Genomic DNA, 25261 nt, shown 5'->3' with positions numbered 1-25261 from the left:
TCTTGTCTGATGATCAGGAACATGGTGCTTTCTGGCCAGCGAACTTGCCAGTGTGTTATTTCTGAGTGCACTGGAAGGCCCTAAGTGAATGTCTTAGGAGAAGCCAGGCAAATGAATATACAAGCAACAGGGAAAAATGGCACCATATTGATCTGTTGTCTAGACAGAGCTGTATCTGCGAACACATCACCAGACTGGTATCAGTCCACATGCCCATTCTGGCTCAGATGTGCAGAATCGGGTACTTCTGCAGGGACGGAAACCAGGGGTGGGACCTTGAGGCAGGGCGACTGGGACGGCAGCCAACCCGGCTTCCTGGGCAGGTGTGAGGAGAGCAGCGAGGCCACTCGGGGCTGCCAGCCGGCCGTGTCTCTCACGGTCGTCACAACTGGCTTTGGGAAAAGCTCTTCACTGTAAACATTTACCTCTATCTTTTTAATAAGACTAGTGCTCTGAAAAGTTGCTTTCACATTTGGAATGTTATTTCAAATTGTGATTCTTGGGTTTGAGAAAAAATAAAAACATTCATTCTAGGTTATTGAATATGGTTTAGCTTTGTACAAAAATAAGTGGGAAAGATAACTATTTGCAGAAATAACAAACCATAATAAACTGTGCCTCTAGCATCTTGAGTTCAAGCAATGGTCAGCTTGATCTTAAGTGTTAGAAGACTGTATTTTTAAAAAATATCGACCCGGTTGATCTGAAACATCTGTCCCCTGCCGCCTCTACCGTCCTCCACAACCCCAGATCATTATTTAAAATTATTTGGTCTTTCTATTTTGTTAACTGTGTGTGTCCTGGGGTTGGAATGCAGGGGGTGGGATTATCAGCCCAGAGAATTTAGAGGATTACACAGCTCAGCCCGGAGATGATTTATATCCTGGACTCCACAGCCAAAATCTTAACACAAATGCTGTGTTTAAACCCCGGCCAATCGCTCCTCGCAGCGAGTTAACTTTCCCACCACCTAGAGAACACACGACATCGGCCTGCCAGCGCAGCACCTGAGCACATGTCCCTGGGGGCGCCCCATCTCTACATTCCATCAGCATTTTTTTCTAAAGAGTTTGAGAAAAGAGTCTCCTTACATTGAGGAACCCCACCTGTCCGGCCTGCTGACCAGCGTCAGGGCAGACAAGCTGGACGAACTCCTTCAGCGTCTCCTGAGGGTGGTACCGGATGGCCGGGTGGGAGAAGTATGGCCCGGGCTGCTGGATGATGGGGGATGTCGGGAAGTGCAGCGTCGATGGCGTGGCGTGAGGGCTCGCTGGGGAGAGAACACAGTGGGGTTAGTGGAGAGCGGGTGTGGCTGGTGGCCCCTGACTCGGACTCGGCACCGGTCCGGTCCAAGCGCGTGCGAGGAGCCGACTTCCACACCACACAGGGCCTCTGGCTGCCTCCCTCCAGGCTTTGAGACGAGCTCACAGGTTAGGTCAGGGTCGAGCTTCAAGCTGTCCATGGCCACTGCACATGAGTTATAAAGGCACTGATAATCCCTGGGGGAGGTGAAGATTATTCATTACTTTAAGAGCCTTTTTAATGAAGCTGGCAATAAAAAATGTATCTGGTAGATTAGACCTGATTTAACTGACATCACATGCGGCAAATCCGAGTTTGCACATACGGGTCGCCTTTCACGCCGCAGACATAATTCACGGTTAGAGCTCTGTACCCTTTCAAAGAAATTTCTAGGGACTAATTCAGGATGAAATTTTTTGGAAGTATGCAAAGTAAGCGACCACTTAATGAACCTGTACCATTTGGGGCTCACTTTACGTGGAAGGTGTCTGTCAAATTTCCTACTGTTTCAAAGCCAATGCAGAAACTTCAGAGCAGGGGAACCCACAGGCCAAGTAGGGGTGTCCCTGCTAAAATGTGGGTCCTCAGCCCATAAAAACTGATAAAAGACTCAGACAACTATGACTCCCTTACATTTGGACCCTGATAAATTTCATTTGTACGAGAAGGTTGCATTACATTAAGAAAACTTAAGTGAGATGCTTAGTAATTTTCTGAGAGAACTTTTGCCCCCACTTGGAAGGATGTGACTGATGAAACCAGCTGCGGACCAGTGCCGCACAGGCCGAGGGTGGAAGACCTCTGAGCTAGTCAGCTGTCGCCTCCCACCAAGTGGGAGCAACTCTCCCGAAGGAGGGCAGATGAGCATACGGTCTTTGCTGTACTCTCTGCAGTTTAAGCCTTTGAACAGAAGGAGTCTCTGCAAAGAGAAACACAGGACACACATGTGTTTGGCGAGAAAGACTTCTCTAATACGAAGAGGGACTCACGCTGAAGAAGCCACCCCTGGGCGTGGCCAGGCTGGACACAGGGCTGCTGGGGGCTGCAGCTCCTGGTTCCCCGCTGGGACCAAGGAAGGGTGAGAATGGCTGGGGCTGCATGGCCCACGGCAGCAAGGGGAGGCTGTAAAGACTGGGAACAGCGCTTCGGAGAGGAGCCCGAGTCCAGCCCCTGCCTTGCAGGTGGTGTGGCAGAAATGGCACAGCGGAGCAGGGGCAGTGACATCTCACCCTCGCCACACAGCCGAGGACATTCTGAGCACAACCCAGCTGAGCCAGAATCTCCGCCACGCTGCCCTCTCCAACTTCCTCTTCTCCCAGGCATGCCCATCCCAGCAGACGCTTTTCTGTCCACATCCTTGGCTGCTCCTGTGTCCTCAGAACCAAGTCCAGCTCTCACAAGCAGTTGATTGTGCAAATAAACCAAGTAAGTGAGCAATCCAGAAAAGAAAAACCACCATACAACTTGATAAGAACAAACTCCACTTCTCCACCTGGTAACGAGGCAGCCACAGGAGAAGTGGGGCCTTCCTCCCATGGTCTCTGAGTTCAAACACAGAAGCCAAAGAGCTCAAGGCTCTGATCAGCCCTTAACCTTGGAAACTGTGCTTCTGACTTAAAAGAACCAAAGGATTTTTCATGCACTGCAGTGAAGTTATCCTTGTTGGAGGCAAGAAGCTCTGACCTCAAGCCCTGTGTCCGACTGCATAATCTCTAGGTAGTGGTGGAAGGTGGTGTCTCCCAAACTAGGCTGGGTGGACAGAGCCCAGCGAGACCACGCAGCCAACTTCTGCGGCACGTCAAACACAAACATGGCAACTCCACAGTCAACGGTCCCTGAGAAGTGGGCCTGTGGTGATGCCTGTAATCCTAGTACTCCAGAGGCTGAGACAGGAGGATCGCAAGGTTGAGCCCAGCCTGGCAACTGAGTGACTTAGCAAGACCCTGGCTCACAGTAAATTCAATCCCCAATAACACGCACGCACACACCCCAAGAGGCTGGTTTTGATGATAAAGAGGCAGAGTGGCGCCACCTCAGGTGCTCAGCCGGAAGAGACTTGTCTCTTAGATTAACACATCCTGGTAGCCAGCAAGGAGCTTAGCCCAAGGGAGAAATTCCCTTCAGTGAAGGCCAGGCCAGTGAAAGTTCAAAAAATGTGACAGAGGAAATCATTTGACAGAACCATGGAATCTCTCCATTAATTGTTTTTTTCTTTTTTTTTTTTTTTTTTGTACCGGGGATTGAACTCAGGACTTTGTGCTGGCGAGGCAGGCGGCAGAACCACTGAACTAAATCCCCGGCCCTCTCTATTAATTGTTAATAAATATCTTTGCCTTCATTTGTGGCTGTTAAAAATGTAAAGAAAATCATCAGCAACTTAAATTTGGACTTATATTTCCTTATATTTCACTAAAACAATTTATTCACCTTTTCCTTATGGCACAAAGTTTAACATAAAACCTAGGCCACATGGTGCTATAACTACTGACTTATTAGGGTCCATTCACCCTCAATGAGTGCCAGGAAGCTGCCCAGCGTGTGGCTTCCGGTCAGTCCATCCATCGCCGAGGTATGCGAGCTGGGAGCTTTCTGCTTCAGCCATCAGCTCACGAGAAGCTGGGTGCAGATCACCCGGGGTCCTCGGCTTTCGTTCCTCCAACAGAAAACAGGTGAAATATCTGCCGTCTCTCTAGAGAAAGTCGTGTTCCCATTCCACCGACGTCTTCTCACCGATGCTCAGAGCTGTGTTCATCGATGCCTCACTTTTTCTTCTTTCCTCTCTATTCCTTTCCTCTCCTTACTGTGGTTTCATATAATTTTAGAAAGTCACTGGGTCAGATCAGACAGTGAATTCATGAAATGTGTTTTGAGATGGCCACACAGGCCCTGCAGAGAGAAACTACCACTGTGAACCCGGCACGGTGCTGATGAATGCACAAAGGGTGGTACGGGTCCAAATGTCAGATGCAGAGAAACATCTCCTATGGATGTGTGTGTGAGAGTAGTTTACATAATAAAAAATTATAGCACATTATGTAAATGCATATTTAGATCCTTTAAAGTGTGCATTATTTACTTGAGAGTCAATAAAGGCTTTTCTCAAGTGGTTTCGGTTTATTGCAGTGCATCCATCTGTATCTGTGTTGATGTTAATGCAATTTTGTGTACTGAAAGACTACAAAATTGGCTGCTTCTAGGGTTCTGAGAACCAGGGCCAGTAGCAGACAGCGACAGACACACTCACCCTGGGTGGCTCTCACAACTAGTTTAACCTTTAACTAGCAGCTAAACTGGTTTACAGCAACTGCTTGGGCATTCTGTGAGGAGTCCAAAAAACACAGGAAAGAAGGAAATGTGATCGGGTTTCTCTGGCTAGAACAGCACTGCGTACTCTTCCTGAATGGAGCAGCCACAGTGAAACCATGGAGAACCAAAACTTCCCAGAAGGCGTCAGGCTCGGTTACTTGTCCTGAAACACACGTATTACTGAGTACTTAAACTACACAGTGAGAGAGCGCAGGCCATAGAGGCTGGTTTACTTGTTTCCGCACACCCCTCCAATTCTTTAAGATGGGGAAAAAGCTAAATGTTCAACCCAACTGAATATGAATATATATATACACACACACTCATCTGTCTGTCTGTCTGTCTGTCTGCAATTGCGTCCTCCTCCTTCCGGAAGCAGCCCCTGGAGCCTGGGGAGAAGGCCCGGGTCATTCCTGCAGTGCTGTGTGTGATCTGGCAGAGACTTGACTGTCTTGCCGCATCTCAGTGGAGGCCGCGCAGTGCCAGAGTGAGCCACAGAGGTGCACACAAAAGGTGGCAGCCAAGGTGGTGACCTGACAGGCTTGAAGGCCTGTATTTTTGTGCTTTTAAGTTTTAGGAAACAAAAAGTGGAAGAAACCAATCTCTTACCATTTTCAGCCGTTTTCCCCAAGCTCAACCCCCAAGAATTCTATGGACTCTCCCACATTTTTCCCCCAAACCAAAATGTCACAGGGGAAATGTGTTCTCTGTATGCCTGACGTTGCCTAATTGCTTTATTCCTTGCCTGTGAACCGTTGCAGATTCCCACGGACTAGACACAGGATTGGGATTCTTTTCACGTTAGCTTTGCTTTCTGGCACCAGACTCTAAATCCCAGTCGCTCTTCTATGGGAGGTGCTGCAGAAAGCTGTCACGAGGCAACTCGAACAGTAACATGGACCCTCCAGGTGCAGGGGCGCTCAGACAGCGCCACACCCCGGCTCCTTCCCAAGAGGGCCTCGCGTCCGAGGGGCGTCAGTCTGCATTCATCCACGCTGAGTCCTCGGTTTCCATGAGCACCTTCACGGGAGGAGCCGTCCTCGGTCTGCAGCAGCAGCGACAGCAGCGACAGCGACAGCAGCAGCAGCAGCAGCAGCAGCAGCAGCAGCAGCAGCAGCAGCAGCAGCAGCGAGGTGTCTTTCAACAAGAGCAGACATTTCCCCAGGAGAGGGTGGCAGGAAGGACTCCTGATTCTCCATCCCAAAGTCCAGACTTTCAAATGGGCACAACTTCAGGAGACTTTGGGAAGAAAAAAAATCCTACTTGAAAAAATCAGCCTTCTAGAAGGGCAAATGGAACCCGGACTGTTTGGATTGCCAACTCCTGTGTACTCCACTTCTTCAGAAATTCAAAACCACACGATAGAAAGCCATTACAGCTGACCTAAAGCTGACAAGTCTAGCTTAATGGTCCATAGCTATGATTTATAAATCATGCATGAATCAGCCTGCCATTTATGAAAGCCGAGAAGTTTGGAGTTACAGTATTTATTTTAACAGAAACACGAGGAAAGAGGAGTTGGCAATGGTTTTCAAGCCTTTGGGAGGGGGAGGCTATTCTAAAGAACGAAGCCTTGACTCGGGCAAGCTAAGGCTTTCCAAAACAAGAAGCCCTAATCTTTAACAGCACTGAGATGGCATGTGGAAGAACTGGGAAATGTCAACCAAGAGAATCAGATGACGCTGTCTTGTGCTTCACAAGCCATTGCATCTCATGTCACTGTTACCAGACAAGGTGACTTAGGGCAGATGGCGGGAATGCTCTGTCCCATTTGAATTACTAGGTCTTCTGCTTGGAGACCGAGTTCCAGGTGCTTTAGAAGAACCTACGTTTGAGTTTAGTTTCTGCTACAATCTGAGTGATAAATGTGGGCAAATTCCCCTCTGCTTTTCTCATCTCAGAATAGAGTTTGGATGAAACTATCGCTGAGGCTCACCTAGTTTTAAGGTCTGTTGGGCATGGGGAATTCAGTCTGGGGTTACATTTACAGATTTCCATGGATCCACAGTAAGAACATTATAATCCAAGAGACAGGAAACAGGAAGTAAGTGCATGTCAAAGAACTCGCCTTAAAATGGTCCCAAGATATTGAGTAATGGGCATATCTGACTAGGCCTTTAGGGTGCTTTGGCTTTGGGGGCTGTAGTGTTTTAGTCTTAACAACTCCCAAGTGTGCAAGTCCAGGGCTCATGAGACACAACCTCAGCTGTGGTCCAAACAGGAACCCTCGGAACTGGTCACACTCACAAACTCACTGCTGAGCCACCATGAGTTCCAATGCCACCCCCAGTTGTGGTCACCACAAACACCAAGTGGGCGCAGTGGACAGGACTCCAGGTCCATGAAGGAAACTGAGCTCCTACAGACTGGCAGGTGATGCTACAGGTCAGGGGAGGAGGGAGGTGGGGACGAAAAACAGGTCTACTCGAGGGAAAAAGCAAACCAGCATAGACTGGGTGGGTACAGAAGCTAACAGGACAGGGGACCCCCTAGTGACCTGGCAGGAGGGCCTGGCTCAGCACCTGCAGTGCTCGAGGGGACATCAGAAACAAGGCCCAGTCAGATGCTGCTGCCTCCCGGACAGTGACTGGGATACACCTGTGCTGTTTGCAGGTCTTAAGAAGAAAAGGCAAAGAACAGTAAACAAAGCCCCATAACCAACAGAAGGCATGCGCTGGGCAGCATTTCCTCCACCGAATCTTCGGGTCTACACTGAATTTAGACCCCCGTGTCTGAGGGGTGTGACAAGACCAATGTCAAAGCCTCCTCCCGAATGTGAGGGGCCTTTAGGAATCCACCTCACTGCACTGGGGATTTCTTCTACTCTGGGTAGATTTTGCCCCAGGGAGGAGCATGAGGAACCTGGTCCAGCGGGGACAGAGGGCTGGGTTTTCATGCTGGCCTGGGCAGCAAAGAGCTCTCTGCTCCTCTTTTCCTCTACTGCAGAATGCAAAGGACGAATCTTGTGTGTCTTCTGCAGGGCAACTACTCTGGATTTGAAATCACTCACTCCCTGTGCTAACGGGGACAGAGCTGCTCAACCCTTCCTGACCTGCACTGCCTCAGCTGTACATCGGGGCTACGAGCACCAGGTAGAAGCCCCTCTGAGGGTTGGAGGTAGTGGACAGCGGGCCCTCTTCAACCAGAAGTGTGTTGAGAACCTACTGTGTGCTGAGCAGCACGTGGACTCTGACTTAGTGTCTCTGGGTTGTTCCAGGAATAAATGAAGACACAGGAAAGGCAATCAGATTCACGCAGGGCAAAGCGGCAATGCCAGGAACTGGGAGTGTCCTTTTTCCCTCACAGGTCGGTGGTGGGAGCCAGTGGTCCCCGCCCCCTTGGGGGACAGCTGTGAGCTCTGCCCGCCCAGCACGCCTTCACCCTTCTGGACAGCGAGGTTTCATGCTCCCCGGGGAGCTCTTCCTCCCTCGGTGCCAGGCTGTTAGGGTGGACACTGCAGCCCTGGCCTCAGGTCTGTGGTGGGCATGCAACCCTCACGGCCCTTTAAACATAGCATTGTTTAAAACGTGAGCCAGCGAGGCCAGTCAGCCCTGAATACCCTGGGGTGCACCCTTCACTGGGCCATCCCTTCCCTCCCCTTGGGATAGCAAAGCTGGCTGGAGCAAAGCCCGGACACCATCTTCTCCCCAGTCCTCGGAGAGCGAGCCCACCCAGAGGGGACAGGGTGCACCGCCACCGGGAGCCACAGACTCTTCAGCCCCAAACCCATCCATTCTTCTCTGCTGGGTCAAGCAACTGGTTGTCTCACTTGAGAGTCCTTGTGTGCGAATCTCATTAGCCAGTGTCCGACAAGCTGACTCTCATCTTACTGGACTCGGGAACGTGGGGATTGGGGAAGATCTCGGGTACCCCGGGGGGTCACAGCATCCTAAGCACACCTTGTGTGTCCACAGGAGGGCCCCACGGGTCCTGACACAGCCACGTTCAGATCCCTGGAAATCTTTGCGTGCCTGTGCTAGGCTGCCCGGCCTCACCCCTGCCCCGAACCTGCACGGGAGTGGCGGTATGTCTCCGTGCTTCGCTGTGAGGTGGACGCCCTGTCTAGCGCGTGCCTGGTCCAGCACAGGGGCAGAGGATGCTCACCCTGTACTTCCTGAGTCAACTCCGAAGCCCCAGACTGCGGTCTGGCCATGGCAAGCTGCGCTCTGCCCCTCTGTCAGCGAAGGCACCAGAGAGGGGGATGGAGAACGGAGGAGGGAGCAGGCCAGAGGGCCGAGCACAAGGACACCGGCCGCTACCTGGGCCAGGCTCGGGGGAGAAAATGGACACACAGCAGACCCTTGACTTACGAACTCCATCGGGTCCCGAGGCCTGCTTGTAACTAGGTCAGTACAGCTGAGACCTGGGTGTTTCCCTGGGTATGAGCTACAGATAGCAAGAGGCAGATGAATGTTCCATTAACCTCATTAACCCAAGCTGTTCCTACGTCAGGCCGGTCGTAACTGAGGGTCCACTGTGGTGGTATTTCCTGCACACCAAGCCCTCAACTGCATGGATCAGCTCGCTTTCTCCTCCCAGGAACATGCTCCATGTCAGGCAAGGGGGAAACAGGCTGGCGGACAAATGCCTTGCATGGACCGCAAGCAGCAGGACTTGCAGTCTACACGGCTGCCTCTGCTGCCATGAACACACTCTCCCACTCCATTTAAAGGAGTTTTCAGATGACAAATAGCTCACTTCCTTTCAGAATGTTTTGAGGCTAGGCCCGTGTCGTGGGGATCTGCAGACTCGAATGTTCCCCGAATGGGTTTTGTGGGGGGTCTGATATCTGATATGAAGAAACCGCAAACATGGCCAGGTGAACGCTGAAGTGGTGATGAGACAGCAGTTTGCACTGCACAGAGGACACGGCTGACACGGCTGGAAGGGCGCCTCTCCAAGGCCAGGCCAGCACCTGGCCCTCCCCAGGGGTGACATGAAGCACCCCCAAAACACATCCAGGCTGCAGCTCCACGGGGCTGGCACTCGCCAAGCTTAACACAACTCATGACTGTCAACAGGGAGGGTGAAAACACCATTCGGCGCTTACAGTGAGCTTGACATTTAAAGCAGCAGGTGTGAGTGCGTGCACGTGTGTGGTCTGTGGCTGTGTGTGACCCAGAGAGGGAGAGACAGGGAAGGGTTCCATCTTCGGGAAGCAGCTTGCTCTGTGGGGATGGCCCAGCCCCGCTCCCATCACCCTGTCTGCCCGAGGGACAAGACGGTAACCAGAGCCCATGCAGAGGAGCTCTCCTCGAGAGTGCTGTGGACGGCGGGTTGTCCCACGCACCTACTCGGCTACCAGTTATTAGTGGAAGAGACTCTCAGTTATGCATTTATCTGGTAATTACTGAGTGGCTGCACAGAACCAGGCTGGGCAGTGTGGCCCTCGTGGAGGCTTGGTGGGTGGCCCCAGGCAATTCAGGATGGCGCTCTGGGGCAGGGCCTGCAGACCAACGAGCTCGGCAGCCTTCTCCTTTAAATATTTTCCATGTCACAGGGAAGGCCCTTACAATACAATGAAGGTACAGTTTTAATTACACGCTTCCTGACTTTTGTTTAGTTGTAGTTTTAAAACATTTGCTCGCACTGTTCTCTCCTTTGTCTGGGCAGTAATAGCTGGGGGTTAAGTGTCTGGCTAATGAATTTAATAATTTCCTGAGCTGGGATTGAAGAGCCTTTGCTAAAACACTGCATTTCCTCTTCACCGTCCAGTTCCCTCCAATCCCAGTCCTGGGCATGTTGCTGCCAGTGAAGCCAGCCCGTGCCCCAGTTCCTGGCCCTGAGGAGACACCCTCAGGCTGTCTCCTCAAATGACACATTGCAGGAGCAGACAGACACCTTCCGCCGTCTGCTGGCAGGTTATTCCAGTGCCTGGTGAGCAACAGGTGCTTAATTGCTTCCCATTTTCCTGAGATGATTCAAATGCATAAACCAGGAGAGACAGATTAGACCCAGCTGAGCCCCAGCACGTTCTACAATTAAGTTAAAAGCTTTCCTCAGCAGTAAGACGCTGTCGAGCGGACAAGGACAAGCTGCAAACCCGCTGTGTGGGGTCTGCATCCAGGCAAGGGCCCGGCCGGAGCGAAGGCCAAGGAGCTGTGCCAGGCGAGGTCCTCCTGCGGGCTCCCGCCCTGGACAGAACCTCGCGGCGACACCTCTGGAGCCTCTAAAACAGGGTCCAAGTAACCCCAAGTCATTTCTCTCCATACCTGTCACTGAGGCAGCTCTTATTAAAACCACATAAACAAGTATGGATCACTTACACGTGTGAGGCCCGCCCCAGGGCTGCCAGCCCCACCGTGGGGGCTTCAGTGTCATTTTCATCATGACACAGGGGATGGACGGGAAGGGTGCCGAGACTCCCAGCCTGCTGTTTCCATCGGATCTGCACGTTCCTTTAGTGGACATTTGCTTACCGAGTGCTCTCCTGTGCAGCGCGAGGCCCAGGGACTGAGCTGATCCGCAGTGCCTACCCGCTGGTCCTGACACCCGGCCACTGTGCCCGCAAAGTGGTGTTTCACTTCTCCTTCCTGTACCCTGCACTCGTGTGCCATGAGCCCACACTCCCCTCACTGCTCCAGTGACAACTTCCTGGAAAGGGTTTTAATGCTAGCGATTCTCCCCTGAGTATTTTTCTCCACCCAATGGGAGACGAAGTTAACTTCAGGCCCGCCCACTTTCCAGGTGGGAGCGTGGCGCACGCACTCCCTCTAGAGCCAGGAGGGTCGAGGAAGGGCACAGAGGGTCAGCGTGCAGATGCCGGCTGTCTCTCCAGCCAGGAACTGCAGAGCACAAAGCCCCACGGCAAACCTAGCTTGATCCCTCTTGTTTCAGTATATCTGCTGGGTGTTTTCAGAATCAGGACAATTTTATTTCTCAACTCCTTCCACATGAGATATGCATTTTCTGACTCAGAAACAAGTGGGAGTTTAATCTCGCGTCCGCGTTTCCAGGTGCTTAGCTATGGCTGAGCTGCCTGGCCTGCTGCTGCCGGCTGCTGGAGAAGGGGCTGCCTGCGTCTGCTTGGACTCTCTCGTCGAACGACCTCCTTGTCCCTGTGTCCCCTATGGTGCCCAGGCTTCTCCTAGCACAGGGCAGAAGAAGTCTCCATTTTTCTGAAATGCCTAGAATCAGAAGTGCTTATAATTTTGGATCTTTTACACATCTTGAAATGCTTGCATAGACTGTACCAGCAGACCCTCCCTAATCTGAAAATCCAAAGCCCCAAACGCTCCAAAGACTGAGTGCCAACCTGACCCGGAGTGTCCGTTTTGGATTTCAGATCAGGGCTGCCTCACCTGGGGTGCAACTGCTGTTTCCTGTCCTCTCCCCCAGGTGAGGGGAGACGAACGCGGAGGCCACCCTCCTCTCCTCTGCTCTCTGCTCTCTGCTCCTCTGTGTGTGCTGCAGAGCACTGTGGATGGTAGTGGGGCTGCAAGCTGATCTCAATACTGGAAAAAGTCAAGCTCAAAAGCTGTTTCAAAGGGAGCTGCTCTTCACAGAAACCCTGCATTTGCCGGTGAAAGGAACCACAGGCTAATAAAAAAAAGCTAAGTGATTTGTTTATGGCTGCTGTAAAAAGCTTAGTGAGCTAACACAGACTAGTCATGGTTATCAAAAGATCTAAATGAACATATTATGTCTTTGACTAATAAAAAGTGTGAAAACTAATTGCTTACATAAATGTGGTTTATTTCTCCAGATGGATGGCAAGAGGGTAGGAACCACTGAAAGGGAGAAAAAGCACTGAGCAGGAGACGTGGCTGCTGGTGTTGTCTTGGACTGCCCGAGTCCTCACCTTCAGCACCACGGAGCTATGGGAACTGCGAGCCCTACACTTCCGCTCCAGCCGTGTACTCATGCTACACAGAGCCAATTTTATGCTCAGCTCAGAATGCAGAAGCTACACTTCCTGCTTCCCTTGCAGCTAGGGGAGATCGGCTGGCTTTTTTCTGACCACGCTGCACTTGCACCTTCACAGGTGACAGGATGAGCTGGAGGCACATTCTCCCTGTCACTCTTTCCCCACCTGCATGGAGTACAAGCGCTACACTGTGACACACAATCCACGGAAACGTGGCTCAGTCCGTGTTGTGCCACTGTAAGGAAATGCCTGAGGCCGGGTACTTTATAAAACAGAGACGTCGGTCTGGCTCCACACTCTGGTGGCCGCAGGGTCTGGACAGATGATGCTGGCATTTTGGCCACAGCATCCCCTTGGCTGGGTCACAGCTTGGCCTTGTGCTGATGGGGAGGTCCCCACGGGGAAGGAAGCCAGAGGGCTTCACGCCGACACTCCCTGGGCTGAGCCTGCCATGAGACAGCACGGTCATCCTCAGGGGGACCCAGGGCCTAATCTCCTCCCCACCCATACTCAGCACCCCGCACAGGCCCCTTTGGGGGTCAAGTCACATGGAAATCACTGCCCAGCTGGCAGAATTGGCTTCACATGTGCTGGCATCCTGCTGCTTCCACAACGGCCTTGACTCACACACTTATTTTTACACAAGAAAAATACAACTCCTCAGTTCCCGAGTCACTGTTTAATCAGACTTTCCTCTCACTGCAGCCAAACACATTCTTAGCAGACATAAGGAACACATTGGACCAGAACAGTGATGGCGAACCTTTTACAGCTTTCCACGATAAGCAGTCGCTGCAGGACCTGCGGGTTTGGCACCACTGGTCTAGAAGGTTCTGAGAGCAGTCCCTACCAGTACCTTCACTTCTGACTCCCAGTTTTTAGGATGTGGGCATCTCCTTTTTTCCAAATCTCTAAAGCACAGAGTTACTTGACTTAGTATGAAGTTTTTAAATACAGTAAGTACCATTCATCGTCTTGTTTTTTGAAAAGAAAGACTTTAGGCAGAAAAATAAATTTCAAGAAACTGACCACTGATGATTACTCCAGATAATTCTCAGAAAAAGACCCTTTAGATCATCGAGCAAACTTACAACTCTTGAAAAGACAAAGAAAAGAAGAGACTCGGGTTGGGTTTAGCTCAGTGGCACCGCACCTGCCTGGTAAGTGTGAAGTCCTGAGTTCGAACTCCTGTACCAAAAAGAAAGAACAGACTTTTCCCATTTATCATGAATAAGATAAACTGATGTGATTAAACACTTCATGATGGTTACAGTTTTAAGTAACACTAACAAAAGTCCTTGAAGGCCCAGCCTTTCAGCTTATAGTGTCTGGTAAATGAAATAATGTCTGATGTACAAATGCTTTTGCTGAAATTTAATAGCTTCTCCACCTCGAGGATATTCCAGCATAGTTTAACCCTTTTCCTTAATTCTAACCACACAGAGAATCAGGTAGCAAAGTGTTTTCCCATGGTACAGACGGCCAAACTGAGGCCGAGGGGTTAAGTGATTTCTCCAAGCCACGAAGAAAGTCACTGTCAGAAAGGGGATTAGATTTAAGAAGCCACATGCCTTCCACCTTTCCAAATAAATGGGGAAGTGGTCAGAACAGCATAAACTAAGGCAAACCATAGCTTTTAGTATCAAGGCTTTACTTAACCTTGCACGGTTCCTTCAGATGAAGGGCCCGCTCTGCATCTTGGACACTGCTGGCGGAGGACTTCCTAAGCTGCCACAGTGTATCACCTTCTCTCTTCTGAAGCTGAGAGAACCTACTGGGGCATGTGTGCTGGGCAGAGCTTTTATATGCAGTCAGACTACTTTTCCTGCATCCAGGCCATCAAACCCGCTGGGTGAGGCAGAACAAAGACACACGTGTGAGAGGCGCTGGTCTCCCAGAGTTTCACTCTGGGGTGGCACATGAAGTAGGAGAGCAAACTGGCAGCACCACACGCTTACAGGATGGGCGGGCTGGGTGCAGCGCACAGAGCTTCCGGTCAGACGCATCACTGGGTGAGCACCTCTTGTCTGAGAATTCCAAGTCTGAGAAGACTCCACAGGCTCAACTTTTTGAGCACTGACATTACACAAGTGGAAAATTCCACCCCTGGCCTCATGTGACAGGTTGCAGTCAAAATGCAGGTACAATAAAATATGGTATAACATTATTTTCAGGTGACATGCATGAGACACATAAATGAGTTTTGTGTTTAGATTTGGGTCCTGTCCCCAAGATCCTGTGTAGATGCAAATATTCCAAAGCCGGAAAAACCTCTGGTCTTAGCGTTTTAGATGTGTACAACACTGACAGGTAAGGCGGCCGGGCAGTGTGGGGCTTCCACGCCTGGACGAAAATGGATTATTGGTTTGCTCAACCCATGTGCATGGGTCTCTTTGCAGACGCTGCACAAGTGGCTGTAAACACGTGACTTCATACACTCCTTCCAAAATACAATCTTTGGAGGCAGAGGTTATGCTCTCTGTGTACAGAAACGGTCACACACTGCGTACCAGTGGTGGGCACAGGATTCAAACCCTTTTTACCTGAGCCCTAGCCTTTGTGCTTCATAGCTGCTGTGTAGACTGCATGTTTGGAGCCCCTCAACATCCATGTGCTGAACCCTAAACTCCAAGGCGATGCTCTCGGGGTAGTGCCTTTGTGGGGGGTCCAGGTCACAGGGTGGAGCCTCAGGCATGAGATCTGGCACTTCTGAAGGAGATTGCAGGGGGCAGTGGCCGCTGGCCGGACCGCCAGCACCTCCATCACGGACCTCCCATCACTGGGTCGTGAGGAGTGAATCCCCGTGGTGCACACTGCTCAGGACTTGGCGCTCTGAGAGAGCCCACCCTGACACTTCCTTCCATGTGTCCCTGCCTTTGCCCTGCATCACGAGGAACAGGTTTCCTTTGCAAGTGGCAGCCATCATGTGTCCAAATTGAGCTCATATTTGCAGTCAAAAATAGGGTCTGCATTTATTTGGCGATGTAACCTGGCTTTGTCCCCTGAGGACGGACGGGGACAGCCCACAGGCTGCTCTCTGGTCTCAGCACTGCCTCAAGCAATCCTAGTGGCTCTGGCAGACATCTCACACCATGCTGACCAGAGGTGGGCACGTCCTGTGCCCCAGCAGGAGGGCAGCAAACTGACCGGGCATCACCCTTGTGCCTGGGCCCTGGCAAAGGGCTCACTCTCTCTTCTTCAAGGCGCCAGGCTTCTGGAGCCCGATCCCCAGTCCCAGTTGTAGCTCTGCACAGGAAGCGGTCAGAGGCTGACCTGTCCGTCAGGACCATGTCCTGCTTGGTCCACACGGGCTCCCTGGCACGGACTCCCCCTCCTCTGACCTGGCCAGATCTTCCTGAAACATTGAGTCCTCACCTAGACGGGTCGTGGGAGTGAGAGACGTGCCAACAGGGACAGGGGAGGATGAATGGGACACAGTGCCCGCAGCAAGCACTCCTGACCTCCGCCGTCTGGGCGCTGTGACTTGACGCCCAGGATGCAGCCGCAGAGCCACTGTGACACCCAGGGCCTCCCCAGACTGCGGGGCCTGCACGGACCTTCCCAGAAGATCGGAGGGTGTGGGAGCCATCCCGAAGCTGGTGCACGGCAAGACGCTCTGGGATCCCTCGTCCACACCAGGCATCCTTCTCTGTCATCCTCCTCAGGGCTGTGAGGGTGAGCAGGGACGGGACACCGGCGCAGCCGTAGTAGCAGAGGGCCACCTCCCCGTGGCGCCAGGTGGTCACAGTGAGTTCCAGGGCAGGTTTACACCAAGACACCTCTCGGGCACTTTCAGCATTCGCTGAGTAACATCTGCCCACCGCTTTATGCTCTTCAAGGAGTCTCCAAAATAATGCCTTTTTTTGTTTTGCAGTTTCTGTGTAAGCAGGTGGGGCTGGAAGAAAGGTTCCTCCCACAGTGGGAAGGAACCCAGAAGGCAGGCGGAAGGCAGGAGGCCGCTCACCCCGCTCTCCTGAGGCTGTGTGGGCTCTCTCCAGGCTCTTTGCTCCACACAACTGTCTCCCCTGTGTTTGGAACGCCCTTCACTCACAGAAGGCGATTTCAGTATCATCTATGTTTCTGCTCTCTTTATTTGATACAAATGATCAGCGCTAGCCCATTCCTGGTCACCTTTTAAGTGCCTGTCTTCTTTGGTGTCCCTCCTGCCCTAAACTGCAGGTGCCATGCAGACAGGAACCCAGGAACCTATCCCAGGGTCATCGAGTGACTCAGTAAATCCTTGTGGGATGAATGAATGGAGGAAGCTCCACAGCCCCTTCTCTGAGCTCCTGTAGAAAGCTGTGTGTGTAACGCTCACTTAGCTTCTGAATATGCTGACCTGACCATAAAACCTGAGAAGTAACCCATGCCTTATCTCCCAGGATCATAAACATTCTGAGCAAAAGGGCTTCGTATCTTTGGTTCCCCCTATCATCTGGATGCTGAGGGAATGTTAATGATGAGGACAATGTCATAATACCACTTCATTTAAAGAGGCCTATTCTAGGACCATCTCATCCAGTTTAGATGCGGGTGTTCAAGGTTATACACACACACCACACACACACACACACACACACACACACACACACACACACACGGTAAGTATCTCTGTTTACTACACATGTGAATAAAATTCTGAGGAGTCTGGGGAAAGGTCTATCATTGATCTCGGGTGTTTAAAGAGGAAGCAAGTGAGCGTCCATCACTGCTGACTAGGAGTCGCCTCACAGAGTTGAAGTGCACATTTCTCCTGTGTGCTCTTTCCCAGAGAGCGCCAGGCGGCCCTCAATCCCGTGTTTTCCTGAGATGCACAGACATTACACCTGAAGGGGTTCAGATCCATGGGATAACACTGAGGCTAAGGCCAGAAATCTCCATTCCTCCAGGTGTGTGTCAGAGCAGACAAGAGCCCCCAACTCCACCTTGCTGGCCTGGATGGGAGAGGTAAACGTGTAGTTATTCCTGCTCCTGCTGGAAGAGGTGCTTAAACAAACTGGTAAATATTTTCATCTTGCAGTAAGATCAAATTAAGTGATTTGCTGACATTCTCTTGAGGTTTAAGTCTTGTCTTTAATGTGAAATACAAATCGTATTTCTTGGGGACACATTTTAATAATACACTCAGAAGCACACGAGATGAAAATGAAAACACGGCAATGGAAACCAGACCGACCATCTCCCACTTCAAAAGGAGTGGATGGAGCTGCTCGTCAGCATGGAGAGAAGCAGCCCCAACACAAACACCGCATACTGAGATCGGGCTTCCCGGGAAGAGGACGGAAGGAGAGAGCGAGTAACAGCACTGACCTGAAAACAGGTGACTGACCGCCCAGAACAGGCGGTCAGCCCTGACCTGAAAACAGGTGACAGGCACCCATGCAGGACACGGACACATGCACGCACACGCACACACGCCCAGAGGTGGACCTGACTCTGGTGCAGGTCCACTTACTACCCACCTCTTTGCTAATCCCACAAGCAACAAGCACGTCTGGCCCTTTGCCTTTGAGAGGAAAGAAGGCTGTCATGGCCCTCGCTGGCCCGAGCCCCGCTGCCCTGCAGGATGAGTGGAGTGGCTCACCTCGGGGTCCCGTGATGACCGGCCGGTGGTGCTGCGTGAACGCTGTGCCCAGTGAGGAGGTCTGCGAGGGCGAGGGGCTGCTGAAGCCCGACTTCTCCGACTTCTTCAGCGTGGTTGGAGACGGCATCCCTGGAAGGAGGAACAGTGCCTTTGAGTTCACAGACAACGGCACTGCAGCCTGCAGGGTGAGCCCAGGACACTGGAGCAGCACAGAAGAAGGCTGCGGCCGTGAGTGCGGAGTGGAGCAGAGCGTGGAGGGCTCTGCTGTCAGGGCACAGATGGCAGAGTCCTCGGGCTGGCCCAGACCTGATTCCGACGCACCCGCCACCGTCTGCTTGGGGCCCTGGCCCTCTCTCCATGGAGTTCGCTCCTCTGGGGCTCTGGGGGCCGTGACGCCTGCAGGGATGGGGCCAGCAGGAGGTCCCAGGTCGCTGGGTGCTGGCCCTGGAAGGCAGCAGTGGACGCTGCCCTTCCTCCTACTCTCTTGCTTCTCAGCCCTGAGAGGAGCAGCTGTGCTCTGCGACACACACCTGCCCCTGTGCCAGACTGCCCAACAGAAACGGGTCCACGCACACCCGCGTGTAGCAGCAGAACAGCCATGCTGCGGGAGCCAAGTGCCCCCCAACAGGTGACTGGGTAAAGAAAGTGTGGTATTTATACCAAGGGAGCGCTAGGCTGCAGTAAAGAAGGACAGGCTTGAGGCATTTGCCGGACAGTGGATGGAGACCATAACGTTAAGTGAAATGTTGGACACACAAGCTGAAGTACCACATGGTTTCTTTCTTATGCGAAACTCAAAATATAAATAAAGAGCAAAAGTAAAGATAGATAATGGGGAACAGGGAGACAGATCTTTTCCAACAGGGAAGGGCCAGGAGACAGAGGGAGGGAAGGGAAAGGGTTGGGGATGGAAGAAGAATGAAGATGTGTTACAGACGTGCGCCAGTTCACCAAGAAGAATGGGATCATTATGTACTCGCACATTACTAATAAAAATAAAAATTAAAAAATGAATTAATAAAAGCAATGAGTCTGACCAGGGACCGAGGCCCCTGAGACTGTGAGCAGAGCAAAGCTTTTTCTTTGGTTACAGTCCCTGAAAGCTAACGTGGGGCTCAGTTTCTCCAGCTCGTCCTCACATCTAGATGTGTGACCGCTGGCCCCAGGAAGCGGGTGAGCCAAGCAGAAAGACCTGGCAGCCGCTTGTCCTGCCGGATACCTTGCTTCAGCACCGGAGCACTTCCTCCACAACTTAAGTAATTTAGCTCTTTTAACCTAAAAATGCCCTCAACAATGGCAACTCTGTTGTTCATTCAATAAACTATTTATAATAGAAAAAAAGAAAAGATAAAAGTAAAAAAACCCTAAATGGCCAATAACCGGGGTGGGCGATGCCAGGGCGCCTGTCAAGGAGGGACAGGCTGGGCCTCGCGGAGATGGAACACTCATGCTCTGAGTATAACCACAAAGCACTCACAGCAGCTCCAGCGCCTGGACAAACGTGGCTGCAGGTGGGGCGCAGCCTGCACCATGACCCCGCAGAAGGGCGTTCCCTTCCATGCAGAGAGAACAGAGATGAAACCCGGCTCACAACAGTGGCACTCTGTGGGGGTGGGGGGGTCTGGGGGACTTTCACTGACCTTTGTTTGCTGACATGTCTTTCCTATGATAATCATGTTATTTTTATGTTAAGAAAATACAAGAAAAGCATGTGTTACTCTATGCTCAAGGCTTTCCCAGCATCTCCTGGCCAGGAAATGGCTTGAGAAGAAGCCCCAGGTGTCACTGCTAGTATGTGTGACGCCTCTGCAGGTGCCCCGGGTACTGGTGACATGGGAAGGAGTCCGTGGGAAGCGTGGAAATGGCTCCTCCTAGCTTCCAGCACAGACCGAGGTTCGCCTCCTCCACATTCTGTCTGTACTGTTTTCTGCCCATGACAGATGATTATTTGGGAGAGCCGGAAAAATAAATAATGAAGTGAGGATGCTGGTCAGTGGCTGTTACTGGCTAACGAGAGCACCGTGCACCATGCCGAACACTTTCTAGCAGAGAGCTGACCAGAGCCCGAGTCTGTGTGGACGGTATCTAAATACATCCTTATCATCTCTCTCATCTCAGGTTTCCTCACTGCCACTCCACACTGTGATTGCTGTGTGAGGTCATTTGAAGTCCCACAAGGACACAGGTTGTGTCTGTTTTCTCCTCTCTATGTGCAGGATTTTACTGAAGGCCTGGAATGCACCCAGGGTACAGAAAGGTATATAACTGCTGGTGCAGACCTCAGTGACACTGTGGCTTTGGCGGTCAGAGTGCGGACACGCAAAGCATGGGCTTCAACCCCAAGGCAGAAAGAAACTTCACACTGATAAGCACATGTTTGCATGGTCAGACTTGGGCACTGTGTGGAGTGGTGCGCAACTTCATTCTAAGTGGGCACTCTGGGTCTGAGGCTTGGTAGCATTGCCCTGTGATGTGAATGAAGGTCACAGCGAACTCTGTCACACTTCACTCGGACAGGCAGGTGAGATCGCGGAGGGGCAGGACAGTATCACTGCCAATGCCCAAACTGAGGCATCATCGCGTGAATACAGCAGGAAAGAAATTTCAGAACAAAAATTAAAAGAATGAAATGCTCAAAGTGTAGAGAAATCTCGCAAGTTATTCAAACCTCTTGCACAAACCAGTTTTTTAGCTGCCAACCAATCCATTAATTTAAATTCAGTTAAATGCCTGAATTATGTGTTATGAAAGAGGCAGAAATAGAATGGAAAATGAAAAATGTCAAAACTTTGAAGATCACAGATGCTTTTTCCTTCAAACAATGAAATCATTGATGAAATTCTGTATCTGATCTAACCTTACTGAAGAAAGCTAATGGCTGGACTCAAGAAAGAGTTATTTCTTTGAAATGTTCATGTTTCCCTGTCCCTGCCATTCTGAGAAAAGCAAATGTGATTTTAATCCACTATTTACCCTTTAAGAGGGGAGTTGTACATAAAATTGAGGCACAACAAATATCAGGAATGATCACGGTGGTAAATGAGTTAAAACCCAGCAAACTCTCAACCCTCCTTGAAGGAGTTAAAGAGGAGGAAGCTCTGTCTGTTGGCCTGCAAGAACAACAAGCCAAAACCATATCTAATCTCTTCTATATTTATCACCGCCAAGTCATACGAACCCTAGGGCTGTCATGAATCTCAAAATTACTTTGTGTTTTCAATTTTTAAAGACTCCTATTGAGCACATTTCCTTATTATATACTTTAATATTTTCTCTACATGCATAATGTATGTTTTGGTTAATTCGCTTTGTATACTTAATTGGCCCGATGAAATTTCAAAATGCTAGCGAACTGCTCTACGTCAAAAGCTAGAGGCTATGAATCTTTGCTTTTAGTTTTGAAATAAAATTTGGTTTCTGTATATTACTTTAAAAATAAAATTTCTGTGAAAGGTTCTTATTGACAATTATGTAGGCACAACTGTTACACAGTTAATGTATTATTTAATGACTGGCTTTCTCTTAATGAATCACAACTTTAATTTCAATGTATTTTCTAGAAGTGTAAGTTTTTTTTTTTTAAGTGAGGTTATAAAGTAATACTACTCTTTTGGATGAAACAAAATATTTCAAAGTTCCGCAGCAAGTAACAGTTTTATGGGACGAGAGGTACAAGTCTGGCGTGCAGTTTTGCCTAAGGAAGTGCTCTGCCCTGACTGTCCTGAAAAGTCGCGGTGCACCCCCCCCCCGGGGGGGGGCTTCTGCGCATGTGCGGTAGAGCTCGGCCACGCACTGTGATGGGGGGAGGGGAGAGGAGGGGGAGAAGACACGAAGGAAAAAGCACTGTGGCCAGTCGGTGGTTTTCTAAGACCCCGACCCCGAATTTCTCAGCCATTAGGGCTGTCGCAAGTTGTGTTCTGCAGGCGAGGCCAACGCTATGATCTCGGGGCGTGGCGGGCTGGGGTCCAGCGAGGCAGCCGCACACGCCTGCCACGCTCCGCACCTCAGGACGCCCGCACGGCTTGGGCTCGGCTGGCTCCGCGGCCTCGACCTCCACGACAGGAGCCGAGGCCCAGGCAGGAAAGGCCCACGACGCCCGGGCCCAGCCGCAGCAGGTAAGCCCCCGGAAGACAGGCGGAAGACAGCGGTCTCCGGGCCTCGAGGGCGGCGCTGCCAGGGTGGCGACCTCCCGGAGAAAGGCGGGCGCTGTCGGAGAGCGCGGAAGGCAGGGCGCGGGTCCTGCCGGTCTGCAGGGGCTCCAGTAAGCGCGGGCGCGGTAAGGGCGTGGTGATCTGTCTCGCAGCAGCAGAAAGCACGAGGACTCAACCGCCCGACTCGGAGGGCTGGCAGTGCCCGCGCACCGAGACTCCGCTCCAGAGCCCGGGGCTCCGTGGTTTTCACCTGAGACGCCCTCCACAGCCCACGCACACTCAGAGAAGGGAGGACGCCTTCTCAGAAAAGGGGCTACCACGCAGGTCTCTGCAAAAAGAGGGCCACCTTGAAAGCTTCTAGTTCCCTCCGATTCTTCCAAGAACCCTCAATAACGTCGTCAGATTAAATGGTATCTAAACCCTCAAAAGAATTCTCCAGGTTGCCCATGAGAAATCAAGGTTTCTTTAGTTATCTTTTGCTGCAGCCTGATGTTACAGAAATTAAAAAGAAGAAATGGGGAACAGATAATAGTTAATTTTAACTGTTCCCTGCCCCCAGATTATGAGCTTTGCCAAACACTTTGACCAGGAACTCTGTAGTGCTGACTATGAAGGTATCTTGCACACAGGGTGTGAAGTCTTAGGGCTGGGGTTGGGTTGGGGTAAAAATTTAGGGGTAGGGTTAGGGCTAGGGCTAGGGTTATGATGAAGTTTAGGGTTAGCCTTGGGTTGGGGTTAGTGTAAGTTTTGGGGCAAGTGTCCCAGCACTGGTACGCTCTGAAAAAACACATTCCCTCATGGAGTTCCCTGGTGCACTATACAGACAGTGTCCTCTTTAAGTCTATAAAGTATATTTATAGTTGAAGTTTCTCATTTGGTTTTCCAAAGGAAAGAAAAATCAAAGGAAGGTTGTAGGAGCTGCAGAAGAAAGCACCACACTGAAAGTGACTCTCAAGTACACCAGGAATCATTTGTCTTGTGTATCAAAGCTGCCATGGTCTTAGAAGCAGTCACTTAGGATTTCAATGAATATGCTGAATGTATCATCTGTAATTTGAATACAGAGCCTCTACACAATACATATCACAGGAACTTAGAAGATTCCAGCCCAAGGCCAGCTGTGAAGCAGCGGATAGGCACTGTGCACTCCTAGTATGCCTCTTGTCCATTCAACAAGCTGCTCCCTGTGAATCACTCTGCAGATTTGGCTCTGCTCAACTTCCGGCTCCTCCTCAGCATTTAAATGACTATGGGAGGGGAACATTCTGGATGGATTCAGGACACCGAGGCTGCCACGACCCTGCTGCTACTCCTGCTCTTCTGCCTGCAGGTGCTGCAGGTCAGGAGGTCGTGCCCTGTCGTGGTTCCTGCCCTGAACACCCACTGATTCTCTGCTCCTCCAGTCTAAGTAGGGGGACATACAGTCCAGTTATGTCTGTCAGACCAATGGTGCCAGCTTAAGTGCAGTGACATTTCTCCAGCCCAGGATGAAAGCTGAGGACCAGGACTGTATTCTGCACGTCACTCGCGACTGGCAGATTTATGCTCGGATGCATCTCTTCCACACTCCAGCAGCTCCTCCAGCACAAGAGCAAGACTTCCTGGAACTCTTTCGGCTACCCCTAGTGACTGGCTCTCCCCAACAGTGGTGCGTAAGGAAGGCAGTGATGGCATACGTCCATCCCACAGGTGCAGGCATGCCCGCTGTTGCTGAGGGGAGGTTGCTGAAGATACTGCACTTTGCTTAGATCTGTGGGCTACTGATGAAACCCATTAGGGCTCTCTCTCATGTAATGTATTATAATTAACACACTCAACAATAAAAAGGCGAAACATTCTGACAGTTTTGACTTTTAGCCTTTTTCAGTGAATAAAAATGTTTTAAAATCATTTTTATGATAGAGAGGATAAAATGAAAGTTCATAAAGCTTCTTAGGTTTATCTTTCTTATTCTATATGCACCCATTTAAAATGAGTTACAGGGATCCCCAAAGAATTACCACATCATAAAGAATTTCAGGTCACTCATTTAAAAGGCTGGGTAACAAGTGATTTCTTTAATTAAAAAAAAATAGGAATATGGAGTAAAAGTATATGGATTATTCAAGAGAAAAGAAACCACGGATTCTCTAATGCATTCCAAATGTTCATTTATGAGTGAAAATTTACAATCAGAGTAAAGAATAGACACAAGGAAACGTCACATAAAAATCTGGTTTCTAGGCCAGCAGTAAAGTCTCTCGACTTCTTAGAGGATTTCCTTCCTCTTCAAGGTAAACACCGGACTGGATGAAGGGAATCGCTCTGTATTCTTATGGGAACTGGGGACTGCCCACCGCACCCCACCAGCCCCCCCACACCCGGCCCCCACATTGGAAGTCACGCAATTACACACGACTGTGGTAGAGAAGATATTCCTGAGAAAAAGAAATTATCTATATAAAAATAAACAGAACAGGACATCATGTTTCATTTATTCTGCTTAGATATCCTGCTGGAAAAGTAAAAAAAAAAAAGTTTGGTTTATGTCTGCCCTGTCTAGTACGGTAGCTACTAGCCATTTGTGATTCCTCAAATTTAAATGAATTAAATGCTCAGGAGCCCCAGGGGCCTGTGACTACAACAAGGGATGGTGCCGACTCAACCCCACATGTCCTGCGTGTGTGTCTGCGACACCAAGCAACTTATTGGTTCTGCTGTGCAGCAGGGGTGAGCCTTACTTTTGTGCATTTGCACGTTGAGCTTTTTAGGTTCCTAAAAGAACGCAAATGCACTATGCAAATCCAGACTTGTATGGGAAGCTTTTCCTCTGCTCTCCAAAGGCTGCAGGTATCCCAGGCTGGAGTTTGTAAGTCTCCTTGTGGATGCTTTCCTTGGCAGGCAACCCTAGTTCTGACGATATGAACCTAAGCATGTATTAGCATGTGTTCCTTTCTGACCCTTGGAGTTTGAGGGCCCCGCATAGTCCCTGATGTCCGGTGTTGGGCACATGCTTACACTACAGACCTGTTAGTTCCAGCATTCCCTGGACACAGGCAAAGCACCCGTCAT

At 50.7% G+C, this 25261-nt stretch overlaps 1 protein-coding gene and 1 long non-coding RNA gene across 14 annotated transcripts in view; one reads left to right on the top strand and one right to left on the bottom strand.

Annotated features, from left to right (window-relative positions):
* Nfia (nuclear factor I A) overlaps positions 1 to 25261 on the bottom strand; it is a 306327-nt gene that overhangs the window by 42177 nt on the left and 238889 nt on the right. For 9 of the 13 annotated variants that reach the window (XM_087212645.1, XM_021255657.2, XM_021255658.2 and 6 more), the window contains 2 exons: positions 18060 to 18188; positions 1092 to 1270 (listed from right to left, as the gene is read on the bottom strand). In XM_087212645.1, the coding sequence (XP_087068771.1) occupies positions 1092 to 1270; positions 18060 to 18188 (308 nt within the window). The remainder of the gene's footprint in view (positions 1 to 1091; positions 1271 to 18059; positions 18189 to 25261) is intronic. The other 4 variants (XM_021255656.2, XM_087212646.1, XM_087212647.1 and 1 more) reach the window with 1 other exon arrangement.
* Positions 22342 to 24053, top strand: LOC110348457 (uncharacterized). Its single transcript, XR_002393718.2, has 2 exons — positions 22342 to 22620; positions 23099 to 24053. It is a non-coding gene; the product is annotated as an uncharacterized LOC110348457 (long non-coding RNA).

The sequence above is a fragment of the Heterocephalus glaber genome, unplaced genomic scaffold, assembly GCF_053883595.1.
Source record: "Heterocephalus glaber isolate CG9 unplaced genomic scaffold, H.glaber_assembly_v1.0 deba00001442, whole genome shotgun sequence".
In the NCBI taxonomy this organism is placed as follows: Eukaryota; Metazoa; Chordata; class Mammalia; order Rodentia; family Bathyergidae; genus Heterocephalus; species Heterocephalus glaber.
Note: the sequence above shows the minus strand (reverse complement) of the source record. Positions and strands in the feature narration are given on the sequence as shown.